The sequence below is a fragment of the Bubalus kerabau genome, chromosome 15 (genome assembly GCF_029407905.1).
Source record: "Bubalus kerabau isolate K-KA32 ecotype Philippines breed swamp buffalo chromosome 15, PCC_UOA_SB_1v2, whole genome shotgun sequence".
NCBI lineage: Eukaryota > Metazoa > Chordata > Mammalia > Artiodactyla > Bovidae > Bubalus > Bubalus kerabau.
The window spans coordinates 35,164,897-35,177,677 of NC_073638.1; the positions used below are offsets into that span (position 1 = coordinate 35,164,897).

A 12,781-nucleotide genomic window follows, 5' to 3' on the forward strand; every position below is an offset into this window, starting at 1 on the left:
GTCAATTAAAAAAAAAAAAGGTAATTCTAAAATAAAATAAAGATAATTCAAGGGAATAATTGGCATAAGGCTGTTACCATTCTCCCAGAAATGTTCACAGCTTCCAAGAGGAAAGCTGTGAACTAAAAGCCACACACAGGCTCTGATAGTAGCCACAACCTTATGTAGGTCAGACTTTCAAAAGGGGCCCAGACCAGGGACAGAAACTAAAATAAGAAGGATGCTTGATCCAGAATGTTTCCTTCAAATGAAGTTCACTAATTCTGATTCTAGAAACAGCTGAGACAATTTTTTAGGAAAGTTAAAAACAGATAAAAATAACATAAGCAAACCAATAAAACTATCTTGAGAGATATAACTGAAAGTTTAAAATTAAATCATTGGATTTTTTTTTTAAATTTCTGACTCTAAGATAAACCAAATTAAATGGATTCATTACCCTTCAAGGATGGGCTTCCCTAGTGGCTCAGATGGTAAAGAATCTCCCTGCAAGGCAAAAGACCTGGGTTCAATCCCTGGGTCAGGAAGATCCCCTGGAGAAGGAATGGCAACCCACTCCAGTATTCTTGCCTGGAGAATCCCTTGGACAGAGGAGTCTGGCGGGCTACTGTCCATGGGGGTCACAAAGAGTTGGACACAACTGAGAGACTACACTTTCACTTTCACCCTTCAAGGATGGGCTTTTAAAGAATCTCTCATGTCAGATCTTGTTTTTTACAATCTCTTTTCTTTATTATGAGTACTAAGGAGAGGTCTAGGACTAAGATAATGTCTAATAAATGGACTAAGATAATGTCCAATAAATGCTTCTTAGGACAGAGGCAAATTAAACCTCCCCTACTGAGATAAGATGTGGGCCATTACATCTTCTATTAATCTGGATTTGATTAAACACCAGAACTAAACTTATTCTAAACCTTTGAATAGCTTCCTGCTGGCCTCCCATCATGTTTTGAGTCTCTTACCATGATGTACAAGACCCTCTGTCATCTAGCCCATGATGCCTTCCAAGCTCATCTTTAGGCCAATCATGGCCTCCACTTCCCAGGCTAGCTTCCAGAAACATTTCCTACTCCCAGGTTTCTATATGTCTCCTGCACCGTGGCCTGGGATGCCTCCCAGTCTTTCTCCTTTTCTCAGCCACATCTTCAAGCAATAGACATAATCTCTAGGAAGAAAGATGACCCACCTTCCCCCACTGCTTTATACTGAATTAGGTGTCCAATCTTATATCTCCAAAATACATTATACACTTATCATATATTCATTGTAGTAATATTTTTCTTGGTATTAGTTTCCCTTGAGTTCTTTAAGGGCTGCAAATGAGACTCATCTTTGTAATCCCAATACTTAGCTCAGTGTCTGGCATGCTTAAATATATGTCAAACAATTATTTAATTACATTTACCTTTATTTCCTCTATGTCTGCTTTCTGGAGCTTTTCTCTGAAATGACTATCTGTTTCCAGCACGTCAATCACTTGCTTGAGGTATTCATCATAATAAAGTCCAGTATCCTTCAAATTAAGAAACAAACAATAACTCTTCTGAAAGTTTTTCCTTCCCTGTATCTAAAGATCTCAATCCTAAAAAACAAAACAAACAAAAAAATGTCTAGAAAAATGGTATTGAGACAAACCTACTTTGACAGTTTGGGCAGTCAAAGTTAAAAAACTATTTCTCAAATGAAGAACATTGTATCAGAACCAATGTCATGTTTTATTCCTATGTAAAAGCCAATTTTCTATATCGCTTAGACAATGTAGACTTAACCAATAATATTAAAATTATTGAGTTTACCCCATTGTTACCTGTCTCCTTCATTGTTATCTGTCTCTTCTCTGAACATAATGTTTTCTTGGCTGGTTATCTCCATCTTGGAAATGTATTATGGTTAATTCTCTTATATACTATCTAATATACTAATTAGATATATATATCTAATATAACTACATTAAATAAATTTTTTCTAATATTAAACAACAACATATACTTATTCATTATACTTTTTACTACTTTTTGAAAAATAGTTCCTAAATTTCCAATTTTATAAGTAATAAATTTAGTTAAAATTCTTCTCACAAGGTTATCTTTGTCATTTCACTTACTGGTGGTTCTATCTTTGCACTGTCCACAGGCTGAGTACTTTTCACTTTTGTCTTGTCTATGTCTATAGGCACAGCTTCAAGAGCAGTAAGTGCACACGTAACCAGGAGAAAACAACACTGTGGAAGGATGGTCCTCCACTTCATCTGAAATAAAGGTACAATTATATTAAGGTTCTGAAAAAACATTTTCAAACCATATATATATACCACATTATCACATTAATACCACATTAATAATACCACCATTAATAATATAATATACTCAATTTTAGGGAGCTTAATTCTAGGAATTAAAAATTCTAGGAATTCTAGAATTCTAAGAAAGGGGTTAAGAATAGATTATAACATCAAAAATAATGCTTAAAATAGATCACTAAAGAAAATCAGGAAAGAAATGCTTTTCAGCTAAGATTAAAAAGACAAGTAAACAAAATTTTAAAGTTTAAACTGCTTATATAAGAAAACATTTGGTTAATTTAAAAAGCTTCAAATAAAGATGGTAATGAGGAACTCAATTTTTTAAAAAATAAATAGCCCAAGTTTAAGAAAGGGAGAAGGGAAAACTATATATTTTTTCTCAATTAAAATACTAAAGAGCCAAAATTACTTCTGGATATATTTAAATTAGCTTTGATCTAATTTTGAAAGTAATTTGCTCTATGAACATAAATTGATTTAAAAAGACAAATAACTGGCTACAAATATTCTCTTAACCTTACCAGACATTATTTTATCATAGCCAATGTTTATTGTTCAGTCATTAAACCGTGTCCGACTCTTTGTGACCCCATGGACTGCAGCATGCCAGGTTTCCCTGTCCTTCACTATCTCCTGGAGTTTGATCAAACTCATGTCCATTAAGTCGGTGATGCCATCCAACCATCTCATCCTCTGCTGCCCTCTTCTCCTCCCACATATGACAAAGTTCTTTTTGGTCAATAATTTTTCAAATAAATAGGTCAATAAAATATCAAGCAGGATGTAACAGGGTTGAAGCAAAAGAGTAACAACTAGTGCTGGTCCCACAATATTATTCAAATCTTGGGGATCCCTGGTGTTCCACCTTGCAAGGCAGGGGACATCAGTTCAATCCCTGGTCCAGGAAGATCCGACATGCCACTGGGCAATGAAGCCTATGTGCCACAACTCCTGAGCCCATGTGCTGCAGCTACTGAAGCCTGTATGCCTAGAGCCCGTGCCCGCAACAAGACAGCCACAACAATGAGAAGTCCAAGCACCACAACTAGAGATAACCCCCGCTCTCCACAGCTAGAGAAAGCCTGTGCATAGCAAACAAGAGCCAGTGTAGCCAAAAATAAATTAGTAAATCTTTAAAAGAAATACATTGTTCAAATCTTGCTTATTAATTTTCTACTTCATAAGGATATTTGTAGCTCCAGAGGATCTACTACAAGAATTAGAATGAATGAAAAGCTCATAATTTATTTGATACACATAGACTGATAACAGGATCTAAGTAAAAAATAATGGTCTGACCATCAATCTGGAATATGCATTATTTAATTCAGAGACTTCCAAACTTAGCTGGCCATGGACTTTTTTTTAAGTAACATGTCTTTATCCACAGAACACAGTTTGGGAGAATACACTGCCTCATTTTCACCACAACCCTAGGTAGGATATAGCAGTGACTCATTTTACAGATGAAGAAATTTTTAATGGAAATAATTCACTCACACAGCATTGTCTTGAATTAACAAAATCACTAGAATTCACATGTTAGTGCTATTTCTAGTATATCAACATTTTTAACATCATTATTGAGATATAATTCACTTGCCAGAAAATTCTCCCATCTAAGGTACAGGATTTGTCTATTCTATAAAGATGCTACTCAAAGTTTAGTTCTCAAACTTAAAGGATAAAATCATCTGGGAGCTTGTCGGAAATGCAAATTCTCAGGTTGTACCCAAGACTTCTAGAGTCAGAATCTCTGGGGTGGGACCCTGGAATCTGCTTTAACAAACACTCCAAGTGATCCTTACATATATATACTCAAGTCCAAGACTCACTCTTCTCTAGGACACTAGTCCTTCAACATGACTGTTGTGAGTAAATGTTACTTATAATGAAATGTTTGGGAGATACTGGCTTAATGAAGTTACATATGTTCCCATCTTCGTAAGACTTTGAGGACTTGTGACAGGCTACTCAGCATTAGGAATCTTTAACAGAAGGATGATTTGTTTTTCCACAGAATCTTTTCCTGGCCATGAATCACCTCCTCTTCTCACAATGATTTTTTATGATAACAAAGGTTTATTTCTCATTCATGCTTCATGCCCACTATAGGTATATGTTTTGCCTTTGTTCTTTTGAGATATAATTTACATGCTATAAAACTTATCCTTTCCAAACACACAATTCAGTGGTTTTTAGTATATTCCCAAGGCTGTGCAATTATCAACATAATCCAATTTTAGAACATTTTCATCATACCAAAAAGAAACCACATACCTATTAGTAGTCATTCCCCATTCCCTCTATTCTCTCAGTCTGTGGCAACCACAAATCGACTTTCAGTCTATATAGATTTGCCTACTCTGGACATTTTATATAAATGGAATCATATAACATATGGCCTTTTCTATATCTGGCTTTTTTCATTTAGCATTATGCTAAATGTTGTAACATGAATCAGCACTTCACTTTTTTTTTTACAGCTGAATAGATATTCTACTGTATGGATAGTCTACATTTTGTTTATCAGTTCATCAGTTGATGAAAATTTGGGTAATTTCTGCTTTCTTTTTTTTATTAAAGATTACAATAAATGGTCTCCTTTTTTGTTGTTGCTTTAAAATTTTATTTACTTATTTTTTGGTCACACTCAGTCTTTGCTGCTACGAGTGGGCTTTCTCTAGTTGCAGGGAGTGGGGGCTACTCTTCATTGCGGTGCACAGGCTTCTCACTGTGGTGGCTTCCCCTGCTGCGGGGCACAGGTTCTAGGCTCCAGGGCTCAGAAGTTGCAGCTCTCAGGCCCTAGAGCATGGGCTTAGTAGTTGTGGCACACAGGTTTAGTTGCTCCACAGCATGTGGAATCTTCCCAGACCAGGAATCGAGCTCGTGTCTCCTGTACTGGCAGGCAGATTCTTAGCTACTGTACCACCAGGGAAGTCCTACTTGTACTTTTTTTGGCTAGTATGAATAATACTACTATGAATATTTATGGTCCAGTTACTGTGTTTGATGCAGCAACTTGAATTCTTTTTGTTGTATATCTAGGAGGAGAATTGCTAGATCAATTCTGTAACTCCATTTATAATTTCTTGAGGAACTGCCAAACTGTTTTCCATGGCAGCTATATCTTTTCCCACTACCACCAGCACTATATAAGGGCTCCAATTTCTACATCCTCACTAACACACACTATTTATTGTCTATCTTTTATTATAGCCAACCTACTGGGTGTGAAGCAGTATCTTATTGTGAGTTTGATTTGCATTTTGTTGGCTACTGATGTTGACCATCTTTTCAAGTGTTTATTAGCTATACCTTTTACCTTTTAAAAAATTAATTTAAAAAGTGTAAGTTAGTTTTTTTTAATTCTGAATTGAAATTTTTGTTTACCTTTGCAAGTCCCCTATGCCACTGTAAACAGGCTGCCCAATCTAATGACTATTAGACATCACTAGAGTTTTAAGTGTAATCACGACTGAAAAGCCCGAGTGACGGCTTAACTGCTCAAGTCAATTTTGATATCTTCTACATATACTTCTGGGGCTTAATTGAGTCTCAATGGCCCCTAACATGGTACACATATAGTTAGAAAATGAATAATTGCTAAAATGATTTGGGCATGCATGCTAAGTTGCTTCAGTCATGTCCGACCCTTTGTGACTCTATGGATTGTAGCCCACTAGGCTCCTCTGTCCATGGGATTCTCCAGGCAAGAAAACTGGAGTAGGTCGCAATGTCCTCCTCCAGGGACTCTTCCCAACCCAGGGATTGAACCTGCAGCTCCTGCAGCTCCTGCACTGCAGCCAGATCTTTTACTGCTAAGCCATCAGAGAAGCTCAAAATGACTTGAATAGTCTCTACATTGTGCATGTGGAAAGTCAGCTCAGTGATACACCTCCGTAACTTCACTTTGCAAACCCCACCAGGAGCTGTGACTGCTATCACTTGGTACAGTAAATCCAGAGTTTAAAAGACTCTTTCACACAGACTCCTTCCTCCACCCTGGGTTCATCTCCCATGTTCCTCAGGCTCTCGTTTTCTCACCATACAGCACATACATTAATAAACAGTTCTGCTTAGCAACTGGAAGCTAAGTTGCATGCTGTTAAATATGCCCTTTCTTATGGTGTCTACCTTTACTTCAATACACAATAGAAGCCTGAGAGTAATGAAAATAAACCTTAGTTAAATACAGTCTTGGAAGTGGAATCGCTTCACCAATTTGTCATTTCTACTCTCTCATTCTTCTTTCAAGTCTATCATAAAATGAAGAGAGTCATGGAGGAATGTGTGTATATGAAAATGTCTGTATGCATGCGTTCTGATAGCATCTCAAAGTGACAAAAATTCTCTGAGCATCTGCTCTAAAACAGTGGATGAGTTAATGGTACATAAACATTTAACTGAGTCCTGCTGCTGCTGCTGCTGCTAAGTTGCTTCAGTCATGTCCGACTCTGTGTGACCCCATAGACAGCAGCCTACAAGGCTCCCCCATCCCTGGGATTCTCCAGGCAAGAACACTGGAGTGGGTTGCCATTTCCTTCTCCAATGCATGAAAGTGAAAAGTGAAAGTGAAGTTGCTCAGTCGCATCCAACTCGTAGCGGCCCCATGGACTGCAGCCTACCAGACTCCTCCATCCATGGGATTTTCTAGGCAAGAATACTGGAGTGGCTTGCCACTGCCTTCTCCAAACTGAGTCCTAGGCTTATTATAAATAACAACAGAAACCATCTATTGAATGTCTACTAAGTACTTCCCTGGTGACTCAGCTGGTAAAGAGTCCTCCTGCAAAGTGGGAGACCTGGGTTTGATCCCTGGGTTGGGAAGCTCCCCTGGAGAAAGAAACAGCTACTCACTCCAGTATTGTGGCCTGAAGAATTCCATGGACTGTATAGTCCATGGGGTCGCAAAGAGTCGGACACGATTGAGCAACTTTCACACACACACACACACACACACAACATACTAATCAGTATGCTAAATTTTTTTATTACATTAATTTAATTCTTACAATGGCCCTGTGAAATAAATACTATTATTCCCATTTTAAAGCACAGGAATCTGAAATATATCAGTTAAAAAATTTGAACTGGATCACATGGCAGTAAGTGGTAGATCCAGAGTTTGGACCTGGGAGTGACTGACTCCAAAGCCTATGTCTGCTTTTAAGCAGCGATTCTCAAAGCGTGGTGGTCCCTGAGGCAGCAGCACCAGCACCCCTTGGGAATTTGTTAGAAATGCAAATTATTAGGGCTTACTCCAGATCATCTAAATCAAAGAATCTTTGAGGGAGGTGGGGGTGGGGGTGCAAAGTCTATTTTAACAAGCTCTACAGGTGGTTCTGAAGCAGCTAACATTTGAAAACATACTGCTTCCCTTAGCTCTGTTATTCACAAACCTCCTCTGCAATGAGAGACAAAGAGAATGCTTATCTGAAAAGTAAATTTGGATCCTCAAGGAAAAGAAAAATGGATGATACTACCACGTGTAAAATAGACAGCTAGTGGCAAGATGCTCTCTAATACAGGGAGCTCAGCTTGGTGCTCTGTGATGTTCTAGAGGGATGAGACGGGGGAGGTGGGAGGCTCAAGGGGAAGGGAATGCGTGCATGCTAAGTCACTTCAGTCGTGTGTCTTTGCAACCCCATCGACTGTAGCCCACCAGGCTCCTCTGTCTACGGAATTTTCCAGGCAAGAATACTGGAGTGGGTTGCCATTTCCTTCTCTGGGGGATCTTCATGTCCCAGGGATCAAACCCCACATCTCTTAAGTCTCCTGCATTGGCAAGCAGGTTCTTTACCACTAGCAGGAAGTAGAAGGCTCAAAAGGGAGGGGATATATGTATACATATAACTGATCCACTTTGTAGTACAGCATAAACTAACACAATATTGTAAAGCAATTATACTCCAATTTTTGTAAAAGGTGTTACACCTAAGAAGAGTAAGGCAAATTAAATTTAGGTGTATATACTATCCACTTGCTATGTGATCACAGATCAGTCAATTAACTTTCCCTGCTTGTTTCCTCATTTTTTAAAATAATGAATTTTTTAAAAGAGAATTCAATTAGACCTCAGTATTATTTACACTCTTAGATTCTATTATTAGTTAATTCCATTGAATAAAGTGTAGATCTTTTCTGCTACATTATCAGAAATACTAATAAAATTGTTTGTATTCACACCAATTGTAAGAAATGATTAAGCTATATGATTTATAAATGCCTTTAAACCAAACACTGCTTATTCAGCCAGCTGAAAACTACCTTGGTAGATCAAATAGAAGATTTAGGTGGTAGGATACAAAGAACACAAAAATCAACTACCAATAAAATTTCCTGTCTAGATATAGTAAAAATGAAGTAAAGCCAGGAACGTCTCACACTTCGGACAGAGTGTGAGACACTGTACACTTTTTAAAGAGTGAATTTTAAGATATGTGAATCATACTTCAACTGTTTTTAAAGTAATGAAAAATAGAGCAAAAAACCTGAGCTTGTAAAAGAAATGTGAACATTAAAAAAGGAACAATTATAATTTTCAGGCATAATTTATTATAAAAGTATGTAAGTTTTAAAATTAGCTAAGCTCTATAACTTTTCATAATTATCCAGTTTTTACATTCTTAATCATTTTTGTCTAGATAAGATGACTATTATCATACTAGAAAAGTGAAAATCTTGCACTTTAATTTTGGATTTATCTGTTTTTCCTTATAATTCTGTCCATTTTCCTTTAAATATTTTGAGGCTGTGTTTTTAAATGTACACAAACAAGATTTTCTAGGTTTCTGGTAGATTTAATCTTTTTCACATTTGAGTGACCTTTATATCCTAATTTGCCTTAAAGTCTATTTTGATAATTTTTAAACCAGTTTTCTTTTGATTAGTGTGTAGATACACATACACACCCACACACACACAGTCTCACACGCTTTCTTAAAATTCAGCATAACAATCTTTCCAACTAGAATATTTTCTCTGTTTATATTTAATCAAATTACTGACAATGAACTTAATTCATCAGTTTAACATCTCAGAAATCAGAGTGTTTTTCAGTTAACAGAACATTAAAAAGTGGTTGACTAAGTGGCAGTAGCAACATAATCTTTACTGCCAGCACATACATGAACTTTATTATAGCTATTTCTACTGCCATTACTTTAGACTGAGTTTTTGCATTTTTTGGTCTCTCACAAATTGAATTTAATTGCCATTTAATACATCTTCAAAAGGATTAAATTATGATTTGGCATTAAAATGAAAGGCTATTTGGGTGAGTTCCCTGGTGGCCTGGTTTGACCAGTCAATCCTAAAGGAAATCAATCCTGAATATTCTTTGGAAGGACTGATGCTAAAGCTGAAGCTCCAATTCTTTGGTCACTTGATGCAAAGAGTCAACTCATGGGAAAAGACCTTGACGCTGTGAAAGACTGAAGGCAGAAAAAGAAGGGGACGACAGAGGATGAGATGGTTGGATGGCATCACCAATTCAATGGACATGAGTTTGAGCAAAATCTGGAAGACAGTGAAGGACAGGAAGCCTGGCGTGCTGCAGACCATGCCTTCACCAAGAGGACACGACGAAGCAACTGAACCACGACGACAACTGGTGGTTAGGATTTTGGGCTTTCACTGCCCAGGGTCAGTCCCTGTTCAGGAAACAGGATGCCACAAGCCTTCTGGCCAAAAAAAGAGAAAGCTATTTTGTAAACATAGAAATGAAGTAGCTGATACTAGTAAAGCAAATATTTGATGTTAAAGGAATAATTGCAACTTTACACTTTCTTGTAAAGGAACATCTAAGTGTTTCACCTGACTACAGACAGGAAGATACTCACAAATAGACAAAACTACCTTACATTTTGAGATAGAACAAGATTATTTATAAGCAGCCAAACAACGCAAATGAAGGCAGCAGAAACTATGTCTCCAATTAAAAAAATTATATAGAATATAAGACTGATTTGATGGATTCATGACCAAAGTCAACTTGTCAGAGACTTCCAACCAACACTGAACAGAAGCCACATAACTTCCAAGTAATTTTGAGGAAAAAATAACAAAGATGTATTTAGTCAATAGGAAATGCTGAAAAAATCCTGATGCCCTTTTACAGGTCTCCAAATGATACAGTAATGCTAAAGGTACTAAAGAAACTGATACTCCAAGAATGAGTTACACAAGAAATAGCACACTGTTCTTGCCTGGAGAATCCCAGGGATGGGGGAGCCTGGTGGGCTGCTGTCTATGGGGTCGCACAGAGTCGGACACGACTGAAGCGACTTAGGAGCAGCAGCAGCAGTAACACTGGCATAGGCATCTATGGCAAAAGTTCTTGCCATATTAAAATTTAAACTACAGAAGAATTTCTCAAAAATGTTACTATACATGTAAAAGAGGGATTATGGCTAAGAAAGGAAAGTTAACTAAAGTTGGCTTGAATGTCCAAGAGCCTTTAGTAGCCTTTCAAGTGCGTGAGTTTAGTTCTGGATGCATTCTGAGGCTGCATACCTGAATATTTGAAGAACAGGTTGCCTGAAAGGTATCCCAACTGGATGTTATTTCTGATGCCATGTCTAGACAAACTGTAACCCCTCAGTGGTAAATAAACCACTGATGGAGGGACTGGGGAAAGAAGGTGAATCTGACAACTTCCCATCATCATCTTTTGAAAAGCACCAGCATCAAAGCTTGTAAGATGATGATCATCTTCAGGAATGCACTGGCATCAAAGCTTGCAAAATGAAGGTCAGAAGCTTAGAAGAAAATTTCAGGCAGATGGTTTTTAAAGAAACTCCTAGAATTAAATCACCATCACTCTCCACAGTAGAAAGGAAAATGTCATGTGGAAAACACTGCTGCTGCTGCTAAGTCGCTTCAGTCATGTCTGAATCTGTGCGACCCCATGGATGTCAGCCCACCAGGCTCCCCCATCCCTGGGATTCTCCAGGCAAGAACACTGGAGTGGGTTGCCATTTCCTTCTCCAATGCATGAAAGTGAAAAGTGAAAGTGAAGTCGCTCAGTCGTGTCTGACCCTCAGCGACCCCATGGACTGAGCCTGCCAGGCTCCTCTGCCCATGGGATTGTCCAAGCAAGAGTACTGGAGTGGGGTGCCATTGCCTTCTCCGGTGGGAAAACACAAACAATCACAATTCTGAATCAAGGAAGCATTTCAGAAGACTTAGGTTATGAATGTGAAAGAGTCTTAAAAATACCTTAACTGATTTATTTAGCTTCTTTAAATTTCTTAATGTATCTGCAAATGCAATGTAAGAAAAATCTGTATGTTTAAATGTATCTTAAAAGCACAGAATGAAATTCTAAGTGATAAAGAACTCAGTTTTATGGGCAATATGTATTCTATATGGTATAAAATGGTATGTCTTAATATCAGTGTGTTAGGGGAAGCACGCTGACTGAAACCTTGCACCCTAGCCATGCACCATAGTAACCATTTGCATCAGCTGTTTTAGGACAGGAGGTCCTAGTAACAAACACAGAGCTAATAAGCCACCACCAATCAGAAGAGTTCAGGAAAGATAAAAAGGAGACACCACGTGTCCGACCACCTCCCAGAATCCTTCTTGCTGGCATCCATCTTGGCTAAGCAATGCACGTGTCACCAAGGACCCTGAGTCAGAATGACTGGCCAAAGACAACCCGGAAACTAACCCCATGACCATAAAACCCAAGACTCAGAACCACGTGGCAGAGCAGTTCTCCTGGGTTCCTTTACCCTACTGCTCTCCCCTTGGGTTCCCTTTCCAAAAAAATCTCTTGCTTTGTCAGCTCATGCGTCTCCTCAGGCAATTCGTTTCTGAGTGCTAGATAACAGCCCACTTTTGGGCCCTGGTAGAGGTTCTCCTTCCTGCAACAAATGGAGTCTTAGAGTCAATGAAACACCACCTTTTGGGGGGCTTTCTATGTACCCTGCCTCTTTACTATTTATTTCCTTTCCTTTCTTGCCTGTATTTAAATTTTGCTTTTGATTGATGAAGAATTTTTTAAATATACTTTTCCCTTCTATTAATTTTGAATCTTTTAGTGTTTATTTTATAAATAATCAGGACAATTAACTTACTGGAGCCTAAAACAAATTAAAACATTTACTCCTTAATAAAGCCTCAATAAAAGTTAACTGTTATCATAACAAAAGAAATGAACATTGTCCTAGCTCATTAGGTATAAAAGTAATGTTATAAAAATCTCTTTAAATGCCAAGATAATGTCAAATGTGTCAGAGACAAGTTTCCAGATTTTCGTGAATCCAGTAATATACAAATGTCCATACAAAAGAAGGAGAGATGAGTGACAAAGAGAGGCAATGCGGAAAAAAGGAAACTAATTTATTGATACTTTTCTTCCACTATCAGATCAGTAAGAATGGCCTTCTCCTTTCTTTTATCAACCTCTTTGTCCATAAGAACAGAGACCTAAAGAGAAAATACTGGGCTAAATGAGGTTGACAC

General features: G+C 37.8%; 1 protein-coding gene across 4 annotated transcripts in view; it reads right to left on the reverse strand.

Annotated features, from left to right (window-relative positions):
- Positions 1-12,781, reverse strand: part of NUCB2 (nucleobindin 2) — a 40,499-nt gene that overhangs the window by 19,402 nt on the left and 8,316 nt on the right. For all 4 annotated transcript variants that reach the window (XM_055548458.1, XM_055548459.1, XM_055548461.1 and 1 more), the window contains 2 exons: positions 2,108-2,251; positions 1,409-1,516 (listed from right to left, as the gene is read on the reverse strand). In XM_055548458.1, coding sequence (XP_055404433.1) covers positions 1,409-1,516; positions 2,108-2,251 — 252 coding nt within the window. The remainder of the gene's footprint in view (positions 1-1,408; positions 1,517-2,107; positions 2,252-12,781) is intronic.